Source organism: Acinonyx jubatus, chromosome B2 (assembly GCF_027475565.1).
Source record: "Acinonyx jubatus isolate Ajub_Pintada_27869175 chromosome B2, VMU_Ajub_asm_v1.0, whole genome shotgun sequence".
Classification (NCBI taxonomy): domain Eukaryota; kingdom Metazoa; phylum Chordata; class Mammalia; order Carnivora; family Felidae; genus Acinonyx; species Acinonyx jubatus.
The window spans coordinates 45,665,915-45,691,365 of NC_069385.1; the positions used below are offsets into that span (position 1 = coordinate 45,665,915).

The following is a 25,451-nucleotide window of genomic DNA, read 5'->3' on the forward strand; positions in this document are numbered from 1 at the left end:
ATAAAACTGATTATAAGGGCACCAACTTTTAGCTTTCTTTAAAACAGTATTTTGGATTGGCTACATGCCAAGTGCTTTGTGGCTTATAGTTTTAAATAAGTAAAAGAAAAATAACTCTGGATGCAAAAAAAAAAAAAGTGTAGGATTAATAGAGACCAGTGACAGTCCTTGCTGGGATAGTTTGGGTCTCTGTGCGGACAGACTGGTTTGGAAGGAATAGCTCTTCCTTTGCAGACAACCCATCTCTGACTTGTAGGGTCCACTCTGGCTTTCAGATGTCTAACTTGCTTATTTCAAATCCCTGCTCATTTATAAATGACCAGGAAAGCAGAAGAATTTGTTAGGTGGATAGAAAGGTAGCTGTTTCTCTCTACTCATTTTTATACTAATGTGCTAGTCCTAAATTTTTTTTTTAAGATTTGGTTTAATGATGAGAAAATATAGTGACAACTCCAGAAATATTGGGGTCAAATATTGGGCCTATAGGGTTATCTTGGTGATCATATATCCTGGATCATTCCTTTTGTTTCAGCATAAACATTAATAGGACTTTCTTTCAGTGCCCCAAATATCCTGGTTTGGATTACAAGATATCATCCTATTATCACTTACTAATATTATGAGTCCCTGACATGCTGAAGCATTATAAGAAAGACACAATACTTACCAGAAAAGAATACTCAAGTACATATTTAGGAAACTTTGGCTTGTTTTTTTTTTGTTTTTTTTTCCTGCATAAGGGAAAGAAGGGAAAGTTTAAGGAAAAGTTACCAACGTAAAGCTAAACTTAGCGCTCAGGATAAAGAAAGCCAGGATTTTACTAACTGGTCTGAATCTTTATTCTTTCCCCAAACTGATTGGAGTGGTAAGCTATCAGAGAGCACACTGAAACTTGAATTGAGATTTCTTTTCACAGATTCCACCCAGATAATATACGGAACTCCTTTAGCTCACTTGGAAAGCTAAAAATTTCAGCTGACCCTGCCAGGATCTTAACCTGTGGTTCCAGGGAGTCTAAGTATTGCACAGCTGATGCTAGTGCCACTAAGCCGGCCCCTCCAGAATTACACGTACGGCTGTAGTATATTTGGCAGTTGGCATATAGGCTTGACTGCTTGTCTGCTTTCCTACGGGGAAGGAGTATTACAGGAAGAATCTTCCATCTGACCTTTGCTTGCCTACTGTACATCACCACTGTTTAAACCCATAACTCTAGTGGGTGAGCATGAGATAATTTCAGACAACCTATATTGTGCTTTCGAGACATCCCATGGATATCTGACTTTCTCAGGATTTAAAGGTCTCTATTCTATTTGGAACTTACGAATTTTGTAGTACAGTTAAGCTAATTTGGTTCTTTGCTTATAGCAGCAGTGCATGTGGTTTGACTAGTCTGAGTGTGTGAGTGCATGAGAAAAGATTGAGTTATTAAAATAATGAGAAGTGGCAATTGTTTAAAAATCTGTGTTGGGCGGAGGGCTCTCAGCAATCGTACTTACAAATATAAAATTGAAGCAAGTATTTAAAAATAAACATCGACAGCCTTCGCTTTGGTGAGTGGTCATATCTAACATGCAACATTAGCCTCATGTTGGGAGCAGAGGGAAATAAGTTGTAAAATGCAATTGCTTATCATGGCAGCTTGCCGTTTAATGAGACATAACCTGTGTGAAACTATAAAGAGTGAGATATAAAAGGCAATAGTACAGGAAATGCACTGGACACTGACATAGAAGTGCTAACTGAGAGCTACAAGTGGTCTTGTAAATTCGTAAATGAGAGATCAGCAGAGTTGCAGAGGTCTTAGAAGGCATCGCTGAGGATGAGGATGGGGGCCTGAGCTGTGCCTTTAAAAATGAAGGGGGGGGAGTGAGAGCTTTTCAGGTTTGAAAAATTGCATTGGCAAAGGTACTTAAGATCTTTCCCCCATGTGGTCCCTCAGATGGAATTTCGCTTGAACGAAACTCTAACCTGTTGGAAACAGAAGCTATTCTGGAATGAAATTCAGACTTTAACGATCATCTTACAAAACATCTTTGCTGTTTTCAACTTTTGAGCCAATGTTCTAGTATAGATGGTTGACCTTATAATTGTATTTTAATCTTCCAAAAATCACTTATCTTTATGATTATGAAAATAATATGTGCTCATTGTATGAAGAAGACAATATAAATCATTCATGATTTCACAGCTTAGGGAAGATAATTTATATTTGATGAGTTTTATTGCAATAGTTTTTCCTGTATATTTGAGTAGGTGTATATGAACAACAATGGTGTAAACTCTTGTACTCTGAAAAAAAAAAACATGCCATTATATTGAAAGTGTTCCTCAGATCTACTCTAAGAGTATAACCTGGACATATCTGGACTCAGATATAAATTTGTTTCACTAATAATTATAATGCAAATTAGTTTTGCCTTATTTTGACTCTAGTTTAGGGGTGATTTTGAGAAATAAGTTCTGATATTAAGAGACTTCAACTTGTTTATAACAGCAATAAGAAAATTAAGCTTTGGTTTGCGACACAAGGTAAGAAGGGACGTGGTATAATTTATGTGTTTTTATATGTCTTTCTACCTAGATTTAATTTGTTTTTCTGCTCTGGACAAATTTTTCAATCAAATTCTGTTATCCTATCAATGGTGTTCTTACATCTAAACGTTTCAAATGTATTGTTAACATTTCTTCAGAAATAAAGCAATGTTTCATTTTGTAAATTATGTCCTTTTTTATTTTATAGTCTGGCATAGAAAGTTAAAGAAGCAAAAAACTCCCACGGAAGGGCTGACGGGTCTCATACACGAAGACAAAGAGTTGGCTGAACTTCGAGGGCTGGCCGCTGGAGTAGGACTGGCTAATGCCTGCTATGCGATACAGTATGTAACCGGGGCCATCATTATGGGGCACCTAGAGAACAGTGGGCAACTATAAAGAGAGTGCTCATGGATCCCAGGATTGTCCTGGTCCTGTCCAGAGTAATGCTCATTACTCTGGCATAATTATTAATAACAACCCCTTCCATTTTCAAATGTGACCTGAGATGGATGGCAAATTATGTGGTTATGCTAGTGTAAAGAAGATCATCAAAATGTCATTGTTTTCTAGTGTTTTATCACATAGTTAAAAAATAAATGAAACAAGGAAATAAATACTGTATTGAAGAGAACAGATGGTAACACGCTTGGTTCAACTGGAGGCACCTAGAAGAGAGGAACTCCAAGGGTCCCATGCCTGTGCCGTTAAGTCAATCTTAATCTGTTTTCAAACGTTGTATGGTGATTGCCTACAAAAGCTCTTTAAGATCGTTGAATTTGAACTTATGTTGCTGTCATTAGTTAAAGAAAATATTTAAATGTCTTTTTATCCAAGACACTATATTGCGGTTTATAGAAGACACTATATTATGGCCTATGCTAAAAGAATTATATAGTCATAGGCCTTGAAATTTATAATTCCAAGACATAAAGATGGAAGTTTAAAAGTAGACCCAGAGGCGATCTAAATTAGTGATTCAGAGGTGACTTTTCCTTGAGAAGATACTCCGCAAATCTATATTCAAGATTCTGTTTCAAAAACTCAAAGCATTTTAAATTCAGACAATTTTTCCCCCTCATAACATTCCAGGTGAGAGTTGGCTTCTAAAAGTTAACCTTATGGAGAAAGAGTTGATTTTTGTGGTCATGCTAAATGTTGTTCTACATAAGAGATCAGGTGTGTGAAATAGTTAACATGAAAGTTTTTAGGCTCATAAACCCAGATATATTTATTACTAATTTGCAATAGCTTTTTACATGAATTGATAACCCAAAGAAATTAATAACTCATAACTTTAACAAAACAAACTACAGTTAAAACTCTTGAGGCAATGCACGCATATGCATGTTTCTATCAAGATAACGGTGCCTAGAAGTGAAGTGGCATGCTCTGTCTGTGTTTTGGAATAGGGAAGGAATATTCTGGTTGGTGGAATAGGGAAGGAATAGAAACACAAAATTCCACATCGCTATATTACATAGAACAATGTTGCAAAGTCATGAGATTTCTCTTTCTCTTTCTCATACTCTTTATTTCTCAAACACTGACACCAACACCAACTTGTAAACCAGATGTATTTTGGGAAACCAAAAATATTGTTTTCCAGTACTCTTCCAACCCAAGAGGAGATTGAAAGTCTTCCTGCCTTCCCTCGGGAAAAACTGACTCTGCGTCTCCTGTTGGGAAGCGGGGCCTTTGGAGAAGTGTATGAAGGGACAGCAGTAGACATCTTAGGGGCTGGAAGTGGAGAAACCAAAGTAGCAGTGAAGGTAACGTGGATCTTTTAATTCCTTGACATGCTGGCCCAACATATCTACATGAATTTACATGGACGAAACTATAATAAAACATGAGTGATCTTAATTGGAAAGAGAACAGGTAGGAGGTGGAAGTCCACGCCTGACTCCAGAAATTATAATTTTTCTTCCATTTCTTACATAAGCCCTGTAATTCACTTACCTCTAAAGTTACTAATTTGCTAAGACTCAGCAGGCAGTTTTCCCCTGCAAATATACTTATAAGAGAGTGGGGGTTGTAAAAGCACCTTCTCAGTGTCTTAGGTTCTATGGCAGATAGTAAACAACGATGGCTTGTTAACCATTTGGTGTCAGTTTTACCTATGCAACTCCACCATCGTGGTGCAAAAGCAGCTCCAGTCAATACGTAAACTAATGAGTGTGATTGTGTTCTGGTAAAATTTTGCTTATGAGTATTGAAATTTGAATTTCATATAATTTTCATGTGTTAAGAAATATTCTTTTTTTTTTTTTTTTTACTTTTCCCCCAAACATTTGAAGAAGTAACATGTCAAATATACCTGAGTAAAGCTGGGAAAATCCAAAATTAAAAGTTAACAATTATTTTCAGATCTCAAGCTGTACAAAAATAGGTGACAGGCTGGAATCATTCTGTAAGCTATAGTTTGCTGACCACTGTACTATACGGTTATTCATCATGGTGTATTTAATGTAGTTTTAAGGAAGCACTGGGTACATTCTCATATTTGTGTAAAACCTTTTGATTGAGGGATGATGAATCCTTTATGGAACTGAGCAATATCCTAATCACTGCTTTTTAGGAATTTGTTGCTTTGAGGGTGGGCTATACAACTAGAAAAGTTAGCAAAATCTTCTCCACTTCCAAATGATATCATCTAAAAGGACTTAAATTACTGTAGCCTCAACTGGTGTAGACAAGTGTTTATTTTTCTCACCTAATGAGAGGACTGCTGGCTTTGTGCAGTACTGTGTTAGGTCAGAACCAGTAAATCTGAAATTCTCTTGACTTTGTACATGTGTGTTGCCTCATGGTCCCAAGATGGCTGCCAAAGATCAGGCATCACATCTTCATTCAGGTTAAGGGAAAGGGTAAGGATGACGTTAGACGTATATGTTCAAAAAGTGAAAGTTTTCCACAAGCTTCTTTCCCCTTTTAGCAGTTTTCCCCTTATACCTCATTGACCGGAATTGAGTCAGATGACTGCCCCTATTTGCAAGGAAGGCCGGAGAATCACAAAACACAATTTTCATGATTAGCTTAGACCAATTGTTTGGGACTGGGCATCATGCCTCTAAGAAACAAATTGGGTATTGTTAACAAGGATGCAGGGGGAAACAGATATTGAGTAGAAAACTTTGAAAAGCAAGAAACTGACCTACATACCAAATTTGTAAAAATGTCTACATTTTGGAGAGAATTTGTTTAAGTGATACTCAATCATTTATCTGTCAGGTTTTCTCACGTGAACACTGGGTATAACACCGGCTAACTTTAAGTTTACGGAGCACATGCGCACGTATTACCCATGATCTATTTCCAGCTGTCAGGGTGAATATTACAAAACAAAACAAAGATGGTCTCCATTAACCCACTGAGCACAGAAATGTCTGCTATACTGATTCCTGGCTTCTTTTTATGTTGCATAGACTTTGAAGAAGGGCTCCACAGACCAGGAGAAGATTGAATTCCTGAAAGAGGCACATCTGATGAGGTATCGGGGAAGCTCTGGATTAATTTTTCCTTGGTATGAGTGGCAAGCTTTTATATCCAATTGGTAAATTTTTAACATTCAAAATGACCTGACGTAACAGATCATGCCCAAAATAAACATGGCTCAAGTTTAAACATAAATAAATAGTCTGTAGTGATGAGTATTATACAGAAGCCAGTCTTTCAAAAGGCAGTCCTCAGGCAAAAGGTCTTCTCTTCTTTTACCTTCGATAAGAAGTGTGTTGTTCAAGTGACTTCTGAAGCTGTTTAGCTTTAAGCATGCTTATGTTCTTTGAACCGTGTGATAATGGGTCAAGTAGACGGAGGAAGGGAGAGCTCTAAGTACAACGATGTCAGGGAAAATATCCTCTGTCTTGGCAAACTTGTCTTCAAGGGTAGAGTCAGTTGCTGGTCATGAAAACTGCTCAGAGGCATCTTAAAGGGATGGCCTGAGGCAGTGGTCTATGGGATCCATGCTGTGGGTTCTAATCAGCAGGTCAGGGCTTACTGGCTTTAACGCATTGAGAAAGTTGGTTGAAGCCAACCTGCATGTCTGACTTGCTTCTCCAAAAGGAAGAGAATAACATTCCATACCTGTGATGACCCAAAAGGTAATATTTTCAAATATCTTTTGAAGAAGGATACTAGTTAAAATTACTTTCTTTTCCAAAACATGAAATAGTTCATATAAACGTTTTTTCTAAAGATCACCCTATTCTATCGGTATGCATTGGCCACTAGGGGTTGCCGTATCATCTCTCTAAGTCAGGCACACAGGACAGTACTGGGAAAAGGAGACTTCCATTTATTAGAGAACAACAACAACAACAACAGGAATTTTGGAGGAAACGATAAAGAATTGCTCTATTTCCCAAAGGCTCTCAGCCAGGGTGTCTGTTACTGTCACAACATCCTGTCTGTGTCTTTCCACCTTTTAGCAAATTTAACCATCCCAACATTCTGAAGCAGCTTGGAGTTTGTCTGCTGAATGAACCCCAGTACATTATCCTGGAACTGATGGAAGGAGGAGACCTTCTTACCTATTTGCGTAAAGCCCGGATGACAAAGGTAGGAAATGGGGTCCCGGTATTGGTTTTGTAATGCAAATGCTCTATAATTTCTGCTAAATGTATTTAAATTCAATAGGCTGATTCAATCCGGGCTGATGGTAGAACCTCTGAAGACTTCTGTAGAAAGAATTCTTGTATTTCCTTCATTTGGAATAAGACAATTAGAATCCTGGGCCAACTTCTGGCATTTTCTGATTATTTGAGCCTGTTTTTAGTATTTAATGGGAAAATAGGTACCTCACTGCCAGAATCATGTTTTCTGGAGAACAGAGATTGTGTGGAGTTGGAAAGGCACATCTTTCTCTGCACTTTATCTATATGCCTGTCTGTCCCAAATTGATATTTGCAACCCCTTATGTCTTTATTGAGAACTATATGTCCCTACCCAGTTGGCATATATGGATTTTGTTTTGATTTTTAATGGCTTTATTTATTTGTGTGTGTGTGTGTGAGAGAGAGAGAGAGAGAGAGAGAGAGAGAGAGAGAGAGAGAAAGGGAATGAGCAGGGGAAGGGCAGAGAGAGAGGGAGACAGAGAATCTGAAGCAGGCTCCAGGCTCTGAGCTGTCAGCACAGAGTCCTACTCAGGGCTGGAACTCATGAACTGCGAGATCATGACCTGAGCTGAAGTTGGACGCTTAACAGACTGAGCCACCCAGCTGCCCCTGTTTGGATTTTAATGGGCATCTCAAACTTATGTTGGCCAGAACTGAATTCTTGATTTCCTATCTCCTCCTTCATGCCATCCATCCAGTTCCTTGCTTTCTCTTCCATGGTCACACTAACAAGCCCGGTCAGTAGTTCTGCCCACCCGCCCCCCCGTGCTTACCTACAGCAGTGCCTGGAACAGCGAGGGCACTGCAAACACTGTGGAATGAGGGCCAGGGGTGACAGCACCTGTGGGAACCTACTTTTTATCTCCAATGAGAATCACATGAGACAAAACAAGTAACTAATATTTAAACATAGATTTCAAAAAAATTTTATTTATTTTTATTTTATTTTTTTTATTATTTGTTTTTATTTCTGTCAAAGTACACATTATATGGCTAAAACTTTGAAATATATAACAAGGTTTATAGCGAAAGACTATTTTGGGGGCACCTGGTTGGCTCAGTCGGTTAAGCATCCTACTCTTGATTTCAGCTCAGGTCGTGATCTCACGGTTCATGGGTTTGAGCTCCGCATCAGGCTCTGAGCTGACAGTGCAGAGCCTGCTTGAGATTCTCTCTCCCTCTCTCTCTGCCCCTCCCCTGCTCACTCTCTCTCTCTCTCAAAATAAATAAATAAACATTGAAAAAAAAAAAAGAAAGAAAGAAAGACTATCTCATCCCCACATCCCAGATCTGTCCAATTTCTTCTGGTGTTTACCTCATGTTCCTACAAACTCTGTTTATACTGCTGCACGTTGAATTTTCAGTCTTGGGGGAAATCTACTGACTACCTACTATGAGAGGTGAAGCTTTAACTCTCTTAGACTTACTCATTATCAGTCCCAACCCCACCAGCTCCACCCATCAAAAACTGTGTCACACTTTTCAGATAAATCAGTATTGCAGATTTACATTACTATGACAATTACTTGCAGTTGAGTTATTCAAATACTGTGATTGTGGGGTTTATTCCCCCCTTGGGCTAAAATAATAAATGCCTCTTGTTTTCCCCCCTTTGCTTAGTTTTCTGTATACCTAACTAAACTCTTGGACAGAATTGTAACACTTCTATCAATGTATATGTTAAATATATCACATGATCCAGCACCTAATGGTGTTTTTCTTGCACACTTTCCTCCTAGAGGCAGTGTGGTGCTTGTCCTCTGGGTTAGCTGACTAGCCGTGATCCCAGGGCTTTGCTTCACATTTACCTTGGTGATTTCCTTGCTGGACCTTACCTTCCTCTATTCCATGACTTCTTTGTTCTCTTTTAGAAGAGAGAAAGCATGAGAAAACAAGCATCTGAAGGAAAAATCTCCTTTCCCCTCCTCTTTTTGAGAAGCACTCCTTGCTTGTGTTCTGTCTCTGTCTCTCTCAAAAATAAATAAACATTAAAAAAAAAAAGAAGTCTTATGCCATTCTGATTCCTGGACTGATGATCAGTGACCTGCTTTTTGCCTCTCCTCTCTGGAAAAGTTTAGGAACTTCTTATGTGTGGTAGTTTTTTTTTTTTTTTTTTTAACCAATCTGGACACTCACCCTGGAAAAATCACCTCCTTCAGTTCTGGGATATTACTATTATTATTATTATTGTTATTATTTAAAGTTTATTTATGTATTTTGAGACAGAGAGAGAGCATGTGTAATAGGGGCAGAGAGAGAGAGAGGGAGAGAGAGCATCCCAAGCAGGCTCTGTGCTGTCACCACAGAGACCTATGTGGGGCTTGAACCCGCGAACCGTGAGATCATCACCTGAGCCAAAATGAGGAGTCAAATGCTTAGCTGACTGAGACACCCAGGCGCCCCTATGTTATTTTTTGGGATAATAAATAAAATTCTTTGTCCCCTCTGCTTCCTTGTTCTAGAAACACCATTGGTTCTAGAAAAACCCTCTATTTTATCCTTTGTTCTATAGTTGTTTTCTCCTGTTTTCTACATCTTTGTATCTTTGCTCTCAATTCTGGTAGATTTCCATAAATTTTTAAATAAAATTAAAAATTTTAATTTTCCACAGATTCATTCTTTTTAAAATAGTATTGTTTTTTTTTCATAGGTGAAAAGTCTTCTCTAATCATTCCTAAGATACTAATTATGGTTTTTTTTAAGTATTAATTTGCTTCCTGCATTGTCCTGATTTCCTTTATCCTCTTTGTTCTGGAATCTGTTTGTAATGTGAGAAGCTTTTCTCAAATGTTTGGTGATTTGTGGCTGGTCTTCCTCTTTGACAGTGAGGCCTAAGAAGTCGACTGGAAACTGTGTCTGTGGCAGCTTCCTTTTGGTTGTTATGTGGGACCCTGCTTTCTCGTTGGGGGTCTCCCTAATCCTCAAATGACAGTATTTGTGTGTCTTTCCTGGCACACGCCAGGTTCACCAGAGGGGAATCTGCTAGTCTCCTGCCTGAGTGATAAATGCCTAAGCCTCAGTTCAGGGAGGTGAGATGGGAAGGGGGTGGAGGTCTCAAGGCTGAGTATCTGGACTCATGTTTAATTTTCCTCTCTATTTTCAGCACAGAGCCTTAGTGCGACTGGTATCTTTGAACATGGAGTTGTTCTGGTTCAGTGTGTGTGTGTGTGTGTGTGTGTGTGTGTGTGTGTGTATGTATGTGTGTGTGTGTATGTGTGTGTGTTTTGAAGAGGAAAGCCTCCTGCTGTCATGGGAGGGTCTAGGATCTAGTTAGCTCCTAAAATATACTTCTAAACATTCCTCTTGATTCCAGCCTTGCCCCACACCCCTACATCCAGAGATACCTGCTATCTCCAGTTGCAGAGCCTTAGGGGGTTTTATAGTGAAACACAGCTTAATTCTTGTCTTCCCCCCTGCAGGCAGCCAGGCTCTCTCTTGGCTCTGCTGAATGACCACCCTTCCATCTGCTTCCCTTTCCCAAAATGTTTCGTGCACTAAATCTAGTTTCCTGATACATTTATCCTTGTGTGATTATACACATTTCCCCTATATTGCCATTGTAGTAAGGTTTGGGGAGGGAGTAGAACTAAAAATGCACATCCTGAGTTCTCCATCTTTAACAAGAAGTTTATCTGTAGATGTTGTTTGTTTTGGGTAGAGAAGAGGGGATAAAGACTAAATAAAAATATGGACCTGCTCTTTCCAAATTATTCCTATTTAGTCAGGGGCCTGATGGTTATGCTGATTGGTCCTCAAGAGTCTTCTACTGCCTTTCCAGCCCAGGACAGCTTCCATGCCTCACTGCCCTCACCCCAGCCAGACAACAGGATGCTGTTAGGTGCTGAGTGCCAGAACGCTGCGGGCTCTATGTTCCCATCATGCTCAGCTCATTTGGAAGCAGCCTTCTCTCCACAGGAAGTGCTCAGAGGCAACATTCCAGAAGGGCCGCAAGCATCCTTCTGCCTAGCCCTGCTCTGAGACTACAGTGCTGGGTCTAATACAGAAAGATTGACTGCAAGTAGGCCTATAAACCTTAGTTTAGTCTTTTATTTTCAGGACCTCAGTTTCTGTGTCTTTAGAATGGGGTATTGAACTGACAACGTCCTCAGGCGTTTTTTAGCTTTGATATCCTAAGATTATATTCACATGGAAGAAAGTAAAAGACAAAACCAAAAACCAACCCATCAAAACAGTATAAATATGTAGTCAGATACCATCAAGTTATCCATTTTTTACTGCATTTTTATTATACAATAGTGAGGGCTGTGACTCTTTCTTTCAAGGACCTTGCCACATGGTAGGGAGGTAAGTCAATATAAAGAACTCATTTAAGATAGTAAGTGGGAGGGCCTACTGGAATGCAATAGAGAATATACTGTGAACACAGAGGAGAGAGATGATTTCCAACTCAGGAGTCCTGGGAAGGCTTCATGGAGGAGGTCTTCTGTTTGAGACACAACTAAAGTAGGGGATAGAACAGTCTCTGAAACTATACCTTCCCATGTGAGTCATGAAAAGCCATGACTAGGATCAGACCCAGGTGGAGGTTGAATGTGCCTAGGGGGAGGCTGGCAAGAGAAAGATGACAGGTGAGCCCAGAGCAGCAGCATCTGGAATCAAGGAGACCCAACATGGGGGTATCCCAACAGGTTGTCACAGGGGCTATCAGGAGCAAGTGATAGAGATTGAGGCAGGCAAGCAGCATTCTAAAAACCCGTTGGCAGGGAACGTGGTGTTAGCCACCACACTGAAGTTCAGAAGCAAGGTTCAAAGTGAGGAACATCTTCAGTAGAGTGGGTTTTGCCAATAGCAAAGCAGGCTTCCACTCACAGAGGAACCAATGAGCCAGTCGGGAACCCCAGCAGGGACTCAGACATAGGCCAAGAGACCAGTGTCTGGTGTCTGCTGGACCCAAACAGTGTTGTGGGGGGATTGATTCTTGGGAGTAAGATCAAGACTCGGTGTTGGATTGAGGTACGGTTGAGCAGGACCATGGCAATGTTGAGTCCAAGAACACGAGGAGTCTTCTTAGTTTTGGGACAAGACATGGGCTTGTTGGGGGAGGCAAGGGGGAGCAGCACGTAAAAGCACTCATCTAAGAGAAATTGAGGGAAGGTGGGAATCATTTGAGGTGCTCAATGAAGGATGTGGATGGAAATCAAGAATAAGGGCATTCTAGAATGATAGCAGAATTAAAGAAGAGAGGTTGACCATGGGGGAGGGGTGGGAAAAAAAAAAAGAGGTTAGAGTGGGAGAGAGCCAAAACATAAGAGACTCTTAAAAACCGAGAATAAACTGAGGGTTGATGGGGGGTGGGAGGGAGGGTTGGGTGGGTGATGGGTATTGAGGAGGGCACCTGTTGGGATGAGCACTGGGTGTTGTATGGAAACCAATTTGACAATAAATTTCATATATTGAAAAAAAAAAAAAGAAGAGAGGTTGAGAAATGTAGAGCAGGGATAAAGGACTGCCAGTGTCCCGGCATGACTGAAGCACAGATTGTGAGAAGAGACACTAGGGTCATAAGTGGCGGCAAAAAGAGACTGGTGCAGCCCAGGGCTGCCATGGAGGCTGTGCTTTGGAACCTGTAATAGACTCCACAGGCAGTAGGTCACAACGAAGAGGGCTGATTAAAGCACAAGAGGCTGGACACAAGTTTGGGATGTGTCAGATAGAAACGATAAAGGCCTGAATTAGGGTTATTTTAGGGAAATGGCAAGGGAAAGACAATATATGAATGTAGCCTTGAGGAAGGAATATTGAGTTTTTTCCATGTGGTGCCAATAAAAACTTCAACTGGCTTTTTTTCATGTTGAAATCATTGCAAGCAGTATAGGCTCAACTATATATTCATACTGGCTGTCATGGAGGAGAGGAGTGATCTGTGACCTTGAACTAGAGTATTGTTAACAATTGCTAATAGATGGGGGTTCACCTGAGAAACAAGCCCATTGTCATGACTGACATTACAGTGTGACATTGGGCCAATGACTAAACTAGCTAGTACTGATTATATTAGCATTATTACTACTTAGGACAGCAGCTACTATTTATTAAGTTGTTATATACCAGCCAGATTACATATCTTATCTCAAATCCTATATGGTCAGTGTTATTCCCATTTTACAAATGAGAAAGTTACTTAATGAATTTAACAATGTAAACAAGTTCACACAACTAGTAAGTACAAGAACTAGGTTTCAAATCTTGGTCTGTATGACCTGACACCCTGAGATCTTTCCAATAAAGATCTGATATTGCCTCTGCTTAGTAAAAATAGTCTTATTTATGTTTATTTCAGTAGAAAGTATGTAAACCTAGTTCTTTTACTCCTTATTTGAATTCTTGTAACCATAACTAAAAATACCTTTGAGATATCACATATGTGTGTGTACATATGTATATGTATATGTTTTGTACAAACTGTAAAAGCACCTGTAACTTTTCTTTCATTTCTTACAGTTTCATGGTCCTTTACTCACCTTGGTTGACCTTGTAGATCTGGGTGTGGATATTTCAAAAGGTTGTGTCTACTTGGAACAGATGCACTTCATTCACAGGTACAGTGATATTCTAGATACAAGGTTCCTACGGACATCGGCACAACAATTACCTGCAGTTTGGGTAAAACATGTAGGATAATTAAATATTTTCATTACTTCAAAATAGCAAACGTTTCCGTAAAAAGTCTCCCTTCTCTAAAGACCGACTTGGGTTACTTGTCTGATCTCTGGAACTTTATTCTTAGCATTATTAAATATAGCTTCTGCCATAGGGATCTGGCAGCTCGGAATTGCCTTGTCTCTGTGAAAGACTATACCAGTCCATCACGGGTAGTGAAGATTGGGGACTTTGGACTTGCAAGGGACATCTATAAAAATGATTATTATAGAAAGAGAGGGGAAGGCCTACTCCCCGTTCGGTGGATGGCTCCAGAAAGTTTGATGGATGGAATCTTCACTACTCAGTCTGACGTATGGTGAGTTTAACAGGACACGGAGAAATTTGGGCAGAACCACCCAATGTCAGGGCCAGAAGGGAATTTAAAAGGTCATCTAACCTGGTGAGACTATTCCTGGATCTCAACATTTTCCCTTCTCACCCTAATTAGTTTTGATCCGTTGTCTTACACATATATGTGAAATACATACATTTACTTCAAGTATTTTATCACAGTCCAAAAGCATAGAGGCTATGACTAATAGGAATTGGTACATATGAATTGATGTCCAAGTATATGTCCAAATGCCTACTCTTTTGGCATTTATGATTGTTAATTTATAGGTAGATTTTAAATCATGCATCTCAAAAACATTATGACATTGAGGAGGTTTGGACATCTCTTTAGTATTAGAATAGGATCCCTCATTTTTGCTTTTTGATCCCAAATCTTGATTAGAGCTACTCAAAATGTAAAGATTTGTTTAATGACTTTCAAGCTGAACTGGCCATAGACAAAATTGGTGATGAGATAAAATTGGCCCCCAGTGTGGCCAGTTCACATTCATGCCTTTCCCCTCCACGTTTACCAGCATTCAAAGTCAGGGAGAAAGGGGTGAACTGCTTTCTTGCTTATTCCCATGTGAGTCTGCATATTGATGCTATGCAAACCTTTAGTGGAGGTCTGTGGTGCAGTTTCAGCTGGGGAGAAGGAAAAAATGTGTGTGTGTGTGTGTGTGTGTGTGTGTGCGCGCGCATGTGTGTCCCCACTAAGCCTTCCTATCACCTATCACCTTTGAAGTATTGCTAGTAGGCAGTTGCTTTTTCTACTTTTTCTTGAGGTCAGCTTGCTTTTAAGTCTCCCATTTGCCTTTTATGGGGCCAATAATGCCAATCACAAAGTAGACCCAGATAGCCCCAGGAATAGTTACATTGGAGAAACTACTGTAAACATGATGCTTGTAGTAAGTAGAATTAAAGTCAACTCTTTAACATCCTTAGGTCTTTTGGAATTCTGATTTGGGAGATTTTAACTCTTGGTCATCAGCCTTATCCAGCTCATTCCAACCTTGATGTTTTAAACTATGTGCAAACAGGAGGGAGACTGCAGCCACCGAGAAATTGTCCTGATGATTTGTAAGTTAATTATGCTAATATAAACACCTAAAAACAATAACAAAACCACATGTGCCTATGCAATCTTATGCCTCATTGGCATGGTATTTTAAAATAAAAACTGGAATTTGGATATTTGTGTTGTCTACATCAAATGTAAGTTGATTGTAGCATTTAATTTACTAAATACATGATGGTCTCTTTTATATATATCCATGATATTTCATTTCAGAAACAAAATTTAGAAGCATAGAATATATTTATACTTTTGAGAGATGAATCCTAATAAATAAATAAAAGGCTTGTGTGTGTATGTATATACACACACATACTCATTTGTCTTTGGAAGATCTAATTTGGCTAATATCTTTATTTGCATATTAAGAGATTCCATCAAAGAGGAATATATTGTTTAAAAGTTGGATTGCCTTTGTTGGTGCAGCTGATATTGGGATACAGTACTACTAAAAGTTATACAGGTTGCGATCTATTTATGAACTTAGCTCAAAGTGACTAAGTATTAGTGACTCTATCAAACTGATCCTGGCTCCTCTTGAAGTCTAATAATTCATGATTCTCAGGAGAGTAGGTGATTTTGATCTAATTACAAAAGAAAAATAAGCTCAGTTATTTTGCTGAGTAGTAATCTACCTTCTTGTGAAGAACGTCAGCAGAAATAAACAAGTTTTGGAACTTTTTCCAAGACATGTTTGGAAAGGAACAAGTACTGAACAAGTATAAACTCTTCTGTTATGTGCACAGTACCATGCCATGCATTGTCTGGAATACATGGGTGTCTAACTAATGGCCCCAGGGCTTCAGCATCTCAGAATGTATTTTGAAGGAGAAGAAACACACATGGAACAGTTGGATAACAAGCCAACACGTAATAAAGTGCTAAACTGTGTGGTACAGAGAAGTGCAAAAGGAATTAGCAGTATGCGGATACACACCGTGGTTGTATTGCCTTGACTATGCTGTGTTATTTTAGAGGATTATTCAGACTGGAGCCAAAAGATGATTAAGAACCGGGCACCTTGGTTGGATGTTCTACTGGTGAATGGTTTTGTATTATTTAAATCTTCCAGTCGGAATAAGAAGATTTGAGTCACTGCTTCTTTCTGATTTAGCTTTTACTGGGACATTTACAGGGAGATCAGACGTACACATACCTGACCAAGTTTGGCGACAGTGCTTAAAAATGATTTGTGATCCTTTTGGGGGAGACAGAAAAAATTCTCAAAATTAGAAGTAAGAAATTATACAAAAATGGAAAGCCTTTGACCTAGGGCTTGAGGACATCCCCAGCATACCTAAGCATGAAATACATTTTTATTAGGTAGCAAACTGACCACTGCTGTGCAGCTCTTACATATCTGCCAAACGCTCAGAAATTTTCCCCAGAATTTCAATTGCACAAAATTTGCATTATCCCGTTAGAATTTTATCTGGCCTCTTTCCCCCCTAGAGGGTACCTCATCACAATGACGCAATTTTATTGGATAGACAGTTTAGGATTCAATCACAGAATTCTACATTTTGATTGACGCAAATCATACCTACCTTTATTATGGGGAGGATGGAGGTGGATGATTACATGGCGGTTGTGGAGCAGATAAACGTAGGTATGTTGGACTTTGCCCAAATGGATCCCAAAACGCAACTAGGAGGAGGAGGAAGAGATCCTAGAAAATTGCTTAGAAGAACATTCCTGTTTATAGGCAGAAACATATACTCTACACAACACTGATATTATATGTTTATAAAGCATAGATTTATATAGCTTATATAAATATATAACTTAATATTCTACATAACTTTATCTTGACTAATTCATTGGTTGAATACATTATTGCTGTAACTTTATAAAAATATAGTTTCCTTAAAGCCAAAATTTTCCATTGTTGGTTTTGAAGTTCATTTGAACATCTGTGATTAAAAAGTCAACAATGCTCCCAGCCGCCCCCACCCCCCCACCCCCGAGTGTTACATGCTCTCAGAGCCCTGGGAAGGGTTAAGGATCTGTTGCCAACCAGGAAAACAAGCTGTGCTAGGAAATGGATCTCTCAGCCATGCCATTCAATCTGGCCGTGGCCTTAAGTTGTCATGATAAAGATTAACTACTCTCCTTAGAGTACAGAGGGAACTGATTTTTATTTGAAGCAGTTCTCTGAGATCACAGGCCCAGCTTAGAGGGTTGAAAGTCTTCACTGAGCCATGCTGCACCTTCCATTCACTGCCTAAATGCTTAGCACCTGGATGCACTCTGGGTCAGGTGAGTCCATACAGGGCCACGTTGTGCTCAGCTATTAATGGAATGCAGGAGTTCAGAGCATTCCTGCCCTTCTTTCCGTAGCCTGGGATGTATGGTGGAAAGCCCAGTCCTCACTACTCTCTTCAACTTTCAGTTTGCACAACAGCCACACCACTCTTGAGAAGAAACGGGATCAAAGGGCAACCTACTTCAAGTGCGAGCTCTTTGGGGTTCTGTGATGGATGTATCAGAGGGGCAACTGGAATTACTGGAGGGTCTCTCATATGTAGGAGGCAACAATGGGAGAACATGAAGGTTCACCATCTTATTTTTACCTCTTAAAAGATATGTACATTTAGATGCTAGCTGGGTCTCTCTGGGATTGGGCATAGTGAGTAAGAGAATACTTACAAATCTGTATTTTATGTGCTTTGTTTCAATTCCTATGGAAATTCATCCCCTTAATACTGAAAGATGATATGAAATTTTCATCTGTTGAATTTTGATTGCTTTATGAATTCAAGGACTTTAATACTCATAGAGACCAATAATGCACATGGCTAATGAGTCTCATGCTATTTTAAAAACCCATGAGGCGAGGAAGAGTAAAGGGTTGGCATAGTGAATGGAGGAATTTGAACTTGAACATTTAGCCAAGTGAGATATTTCAAGTATGAGTTAGTATTTTACCTAGCTAGAAAAACCAGGGTAGGGAAATTTTTACAAAGTGAATGACCTGTAAATTTATTTTAAGTAACATTCTCGAAGATTTGTAACTAAAACTTAGTACAGGTATCGAATACATGATATGGAATTGTGACAAGTGCATATTTGTGAGGGAAGACCGGATGCCAAACGTATAGTTGTTGTTATTAATTTATCTGAAAGATATTAGAGATCCAGTTTTTAAAAAAAGTTTTTATTTGTTTATTTTGAGAGTGAGTGTAAGCAGGGAGGGGCAGAGAGAGAAGACGAGAGAGAGAGAGAGAGAGAGAGAGAGAGAGAGAGAGAATCCCAAGCAGGCTCTGCACTGACAATGCAGAGCCTGATGTGAGGCTCAAACCCATAAACCTCGAGATCATGACCTGAGCTGAACTCAAGAGTGGGATGCTCAACCAACTGAGCCACCCTGGCACCCTAAGTAATCCATTTTTTAGAAGCTGTTAAATTCATAAAAGCCTTTTCATTCCATTGCCAGCTTAATGCTGTTTCAGAGCACAGGTTGTACGCTTTACTTTAAATAGCTGTTGCTTTATAAAGCTCCTCTTTTCTTAATCTAGAGCAATTCCATGTTCATTCCTGGATGGTGGGAGAGGAAGATTTGATATACTATCAGGTCATATATTTTTGCCATCAGAAAGTTTAGAATAATGATTGGGTTCAATGTAAATGAAAGCATCCATAGAAGAAAGACAAGAGGAAAGTCTGTTTAAATACTTTACATGGATTAAACAAGAGGCTGAAGTTTTGGAGGGTAGTGTGAGTGGATGAGAAACAGACTAGCTAGGTCTGGCAACCGAAGGGATGGCTTTCTTCCTTCCACTCTCCCTCCTTCTCCCTTTCCTTGTTCTGTCTCACTTTTTAAAAAAGTTTATTTATTTATTTTGAGAGAGAGAGAGAGGGAGAGAGAAGGCAAGGGGCAGAGAGAGAGAGGGAGAGAGAATCCCAAGCAGAATCTGGTGTGGGGCTTGAACTCGGCAACCGTGAGATCATGATCTGAGCTGAAACCAAGAGTCAGACGCTTAATTAACTAAGTTACCAAGGCGCCCCATTTCTTGCTTTGTCTTTTCTCTCCTAAATAATCTTCATTAAGTATCTTGAGTCCTTTGTAGAAACGAGACACCTTATAAATAAATAAGTAAAAAAACTCCATAATTAAAATATGGCAAGTCTTGAAAGATTCTACTTACATTTTGGCAATAACTTTGAATCACAACTTTATTTTCAGAAGGGATATGATTCCTGTGGTGAATTAGACTTTCTCCTCTCAAGATTCTACTTTAAATATTGGTTTAAATTTCATGATTCCATATAAGTTGTCCTATTTTATGTCAGAGTCCAATCATCCTTCATTCAAATCTTTGTATCATCCCTATTTTTAAATGAGAGGTTATAAAGAAATATGTAAAAGGTAGGTTCTCGGCTGTGATTCTCATTTTTAAGAAATAGAGTCAAGTTTCACATTCTGTATCCAGAATATAAATTCCTTGTAATATATGTGAAGTTGTCAGATGAATACTGGAAAATCGACCAATATTCGATTTCCCCATAATACTCTGATTTTGAGTACTAACTCTGACCTGAAGTGCTTGTCAAGAAATGAGACAGAAGTGGACTTTGCACCATACTATAAGGGAATGGAGATTCCATTATAATTTCTAACATAGACACTAGCTACTTTGAGTACAGTACCTGTAATGATTTCTTGGTCATTGTCGTCTAGTGATTGGAGACATCCTTACTCTACTACCATTGCCATTACCTTAGTCCATACCTTCATGATCTCTCACTTTGTCTTCTTTAATAACTTCTTTGCTTCTAACTTTCCCCTCTACAATTCACTCTCCACATATATCAGCTGGAGTAACTTCTTTAAGAATTTAAGATCATGCCTTCTTAAAAACCTTCAACAGCTTCCCATTGTAGTGCCATAAAATCCAACTCCTAGTCTGGCCTGTGAGACCTGCATGCTTTCTCCTTCCTCTTCCGATCTCCTCTCTTAACACTCTCCCCCTCCAATGACTGCTCTTCGGCCAAGCTGGCTTTCTTTCAGATTCTAAAATGAGCCACGTTCTTTCCTAATTTAGGAATTTACACATGTTTTTCCCTCTTCTAATGTGTTCCCTGACTCCCATCCCCACCCTATTCCCGTGACTAGCATCTTATTTTCCTACGAAGTTCTTTGGCTTAAATGTCACCTTTTCAGAGTGTCCTTCTGACAGCAACTTACTAAAAATGTTCCATCTCAATTAGATCTCACATTTGTTTTCTTTAGTACTTTTTTTAGAACTTGTAATTTGTAATTGTATAGTAATCTGTTGATATAGTAGTACTAATATTTTTAAATACTTTCCATCTTACATTTCTTTACCAGTTTTTCTCTCCCTGTCCCCAATACGCCTTCTAGCTCCAGAGAGTAAGAAAAAAAAAAAAAGCAGGTACTTGACCTTTTTAGTAAATCAAGTAGACTTGAAAGCCAGGTTTGGAGGAAGGAGTGGTTATCTAGAATCCTTTAGCTTCTTGTTAGTATGCTAAATGCTAGGTTTGAATGACTAGAACCTATAATTCTATATAAGGATAATCTAATTAAAAAGAGGGAGTAGTAGAAGCCCATTTCTTCGAAGCCCTAAGGAAGTGTAGGAAGAAGAGACCTTGATAGATAGAGGTTGGAGGGTGAAGATGTTGGATATCTAGGTCCTGAAAAACCTTCTGTGTAAGCTTCAGTTAGACTAAAGGTGGAAAACTGCCCACCTCTCCCAATTTGGGAGGATGGCAAGTTGATCATTGAGCTGGGGACTCCCCACCCAGCCTCATCCCATTGACATGGAGACCCAGCATCATGAGTAAGGTAGAAGGGCATGTCCAGGCAGAGAAGGTCAAGTTGCACTTCCCATCTTCCTTTGTTTCCCATTCAGCGTGGACATTTTGTTGAAAGCTAGACATTAGGGCAAGGAGCATCCTTTAGTCACACAACAGAAACAGGTAGGGATTCCCTGGGCCTTGTCAGCATATACAGGGCATGAGGCAGTCTCAGAGATGGTTATGGTTAGAGAGAGGAAAGGGGAGACCAGTTCACAGGGCAGGGGTGGGGGAGTGGGGGAGTGGGAGGGTGGGGTGGGGGGAGGGGGGGAGCTGAAGGATACAAAGGTAAAGAAATCGGAGACTGCAGATAGCAGCTGATGCCTGCAGAATGGGCCAGACCAGTCACTCCTTACTGAATTCCTGATCATTCTATTCTGAGACCAGCAACGATCTGGAGGGCACAGTGCAGACCAAAGAATTTTTCACTGTGCCATTATAAGTCACGTAAGACTTTCACCCAACATATATCCTGCCACCATCTTTTAGAAGAGGACAGAGGGAGTAGGAATAGACTAAAATTAGAGGTTGATTTATTATCCAGAAAAGACTGAGCATTACCTAAAAAGATTGTTTAAAATATTGAATTGCACCAGGTTTTAAATACCATTGTATTTAACGAGGTTAACTTTTTTCCTTCTAGGTGAGGGCTCTAAGAAAGACCTAATTAGTAGCAGACAATATAAAAAAACTACATTTTTTTTCCAACTCATATGAGTTGTAGTGAGATAAATTTTTGTCACCTTCTTACATTTACTATATATATTTCTATGAGGACAACCACATCCCTAGCTCTTTATATACTGCCAGTATATAATAAGTTTCCAAGTCTTTGCTGAATGAATGAACACAGTTAAGAGTGTTACACAGATATTTCTTAGACAACTGTTAAGGAAAAAATAATGTTTAATAAACCAGCTACTAATGTCTGAGGTAACTGAGTCTCTTACTTAACTTGACCGTATAATGAGGAGTTAAAAGCATTCGAACTGAATGTGGTTTCTACCTCGGGTTCTGCCGCTAGAGATCTATGTGGTTTAGAGTAATCTTAGATTTTGTTCTAGATATCAATGTATGAATGTAAAGTCTTCATATTCTTCAGTAATTTCTATAGCTGTTAGTGCCCTTACGTGTTAAGCAGTCTTTTTCCAACAATCTATTTTATTTATTTATTTGGGTTAATGACTGTTCAAAGTAATGGCTTTTTGAAAGAAAGGTGTTATCTAACAAAGGTAGTAATATTGGAAGACACTATTAAGTGGAAACCAAAGATTTTGTTCTGGCTTATTTATACTAATTATGGAAAACTGGCAATAACTCAAATTTGTTGCCTTCTGAAATGACCTTACCTGGGTTATCAGTACTGGTTGCCTAATGATCTCCAATCACCACTTATTTTTGTGCCTTTACCTGTGTATCCAGGTGGAATCTGTTGACCCAATGCTGGGCTCAAGAACCTGACCAAAGACCTACTTTCCACAGAATACAAGATCAGCTTCAGTTATTCAAAAATGTTTCCTTAAATAGTATTTCTCAACGCAGAGAAGAAACAGACCCCAGTGGAGTCATAAATGAGGGCTTTGAATGTAAGTTTGATTCTTTTTCAGAATTTTCTGGTTTTCTCTCTAGTCTGAACTGAACAGGTTAAAATGGGGGTACATATACGCATAGAAGACATTTTATGGTGAGGAAGAAGAAGAATATACTGGTACTATGTATTCATTGTACTCCTCTTTGGAAATTATTATGATTTCTTTATTTAAAAAATTTTTTTAGAGCGTGGCAATGCACACACACGCATGCATGTGCGGGGGAAGGGCAGAGGGAGAGAGAGAGAAAAAGAGAGAGAGAGAGAACCTTAAGTAGGCTCCATGGTCAGCACAGAGCCAGAGTCAGGGCTCAATCCCATGACCCTGCAACCAAGACCTGAGCCAAAATAAAGAATCAGATACTCAACTGGCTGAGACACCTGCATGGCCCTGGAAATTATTTTGAATTGGGCACTAAATTAAAAAAAATAATAAAGAATAGTGACATGGCCCCTGGACTTTACAATCTCAGATAGTAAGGAGGAGAATGAACACGTTAGACTATATTCTCATGAGATCTATTTTCCTTCCCCTCCACCCCTCATACCCGTTTCACCCTCAAGTACAGAGCTGAGTTAATTATAGACTGTTAGTTGATGGTACATCATGATCATTGGTGTATGCAGGGCTTCACTCCTGTTTGTTTGTTTAGTCCTTTTATCTCCCTCTTCTCCTGTTCTAGTTTCTCCCTCCTCTTGCCAGGCAACCATTCTAGTGTCTTTAATGTGCATCTTTTCATTTGTATGTTTTGCTACAAAACGCGTACTGTTTTGTACACACAGATACTATTGTGTTTGTAAAGCTTCTCTTCTTTTTCGTTGAACACTATGTTTTTAAGACCCATCCATGTTGCTGTGCGTATGTCAAATCGTTGGCTTAGGAATTTTGCTAGGATTATTGTAGTGGCTCACGCCTTGTGAAGGTCTAGTCTGATACCACAATTTAAGGAACTTTGTAAATAAGGCAATGATCCTTTGGAACCATTCAACTGGGATAGACAGACTAACCTTTTTTTAGTTCAGTGAAAAGCACAAAATGGAATTAAAATGCAGCAGTCACTTAATTCATTTTCAAAATCAGATTTATCATACCTTTGTGTACGTGGCTGCAGAAAACTGAATTGTCAAATGATCCTCTCCAGCTGCTCTAGAACTCCTTCCAGCTATTAAATGTTCGCAGGGCCCTTTGTGAATGCAGACATTTTTGCTTAAAAATAAAGCTGGCAAGATGGACCATGAGTCAGAAATCTCTCAGCAATCAGGCCTCTTAGTGTTTGTGGTAACTGATTACAAGAGTCGGAAGACCGACGTGGAGTCGGGCGTGAGACCTCTGTGGAGTGATGCACTTGACTAATAAATAGCAGGGAAGAATAAGCAGCACAGGGTGAACATCTACTTGTCTTGCATGCTGTATTTCTGAATACGTATTTGGGGTAAATTAGGATCCATGACATGCATGGAAATAAAACTGGTGGTTTGGCTTCTTTAACATGAATAGCCAAGCGACAGACTGGAAAGGGCTGTGCTTGTCTTGAGCGGGCGTCGTAACCCTTGTCAGCTGAGCCTTCTTCATGGTCTCACATGGGCTGCACCTGTCTTCTCACCTCCAGTGACCGAGCCCTGAGGGGTTACGACTGCTGCAGAGGCCCCAGCCTTTTGGGGGTTTCTGTACAGACACGTGCCTGGGTGACGATCACACAGGATAAGGAAAAACAGATTGTAACCCATTCTTGACACTATCAAGTCCTTCTCATTTTCTAAGTGTTTACTTAACGTATTTTTCTAAATGCAATTTGGTAAGAATTTTGAAAAATTATTTCAACAGATACTGACTTGTTGCAAGGCATCGTGTTAAGCACCTACATTTAATGTATTCCAGTGGGTTTGCTTTAAGGAAAAAAAAAAGGAGGCAAGAATATTTCTTTCCCTTGAGAAACTTTAGAGTCCGTTTCTTTAACTTTGTATATAAAGTTTAATAGGAGTGCTGCTTTCATTGGCTCTCCTTGTCATAGGATGATGTCTCTATCCCTCGTGTTTTGCTGACGCCATTTGAACCTGCTCTTGCCCGGCCTCGTTCTCACTTTTGGTACCCTCACAACTAGATGACTGCTCTTACTTCTGCAAGCAGCACTTAACTGATAAGACTCGGATTTGAATTTGTTTGTGAATATCCTTTTAGTAGACTTCCCAAAATTAAGCACAACTATTATCTTTTTAGGGCTTAAAAAATAGTTTCTATGTTATTTTACGTCAATCGTCAAAATGACTCCTGAGTCCTTTCCAGTTTTCCTTTGAACTTCTCCAGCAATTGCTCATAGTAACTCCTCTTGCTATATTATTTTATAACTGTGTCTACATTTTAAAGATCTTTGTTATGAAAGTGATTTTTGTTTATTGTTGAAAAGCATATAACATGATCTAAACAGACTAAAAAGCAAAGTCTCCTACTTCCTCCCTATTCTTACTCTCTGATGCTAGCCATAGTTAGCAATTTGGTTATATGCTTTTAGATATTTTATAGGCATATACAACCATTGACAGAAATGTTCATTTATATATATTTATATATGTATTGGCTGGATTTAGAGATAAAATTTATGTAATCTAGAGAAATGAGTGGGATATAGATTCTCTGGTCAGTTTTTATACTTTTTTTTTCTTATAAGTGAGATGATGTGTAAGGATTCAGGGAGCGGATGACTTTATGCTATATCTTTTTCAGAAAGCCAGGAAGCATTCTCTATTGCCATTGAGAGGGAATCCATGTTCCGTGGGCCTCCAGAGGAGGGATGCCAAATCCATACTGTGTGTCAGAGAGTCAATA

The 25,451-nt window shown here is 39.2% G+C and overlaps 1 protein-coding gene across 6 annotated transcripts in view; it reads left to right on the plus strand.

Moving 5' to 3' along the window:
* ROS1 (ROS proto-oncogene 1, receptor tyrosine kinase) overlaps positions 1-25,451 on the plus strand; it is a 124,316-nt gene that overhangs the window by 89,208 nt on the left and 9,657 nt on the right. For 3 of the 6 annotated variants that reach the window (XM_053222337.1, XM_027057018.2, XM_027057019.2), the window contains exons 36-43: positions 2,744-2,879; positions 4,145-4,307; positions 5,964-6,028; positions 6,966-7,095; positions 13,614-13,711; positions 13,915-14,130; positions 15,093-15,227; positions 22,462-22,625. In XM_053222337.1, coding sequence (XP_053078312.1) covers positions 2,744-2,879; positions 4,145-4,307; positions 5,964-6,028; positions 6,966-7,095; positions 13,614-13,711; positions 13,915-14,130; positions 15,093-15,227; positions 22,462-22,625 — 1,107 coding nt within the window. Of the gene's footprint in view, positions 1-2,743; positions 2,880-3,108; positions 4,107-4,144; positions 4,308-5,963; positions 6,029-6,965; positions 7,096-13,613; positions 13,712-13,914; positions 14,131-15,092; positions 15,228-22,461; positions 22,626-25,451 lie in introns of those variants that run through there. The other 3 variants (XM_027057020.2, XM_027057021.2, XM_053222338.1) reach the window with 2 other exon arrangements.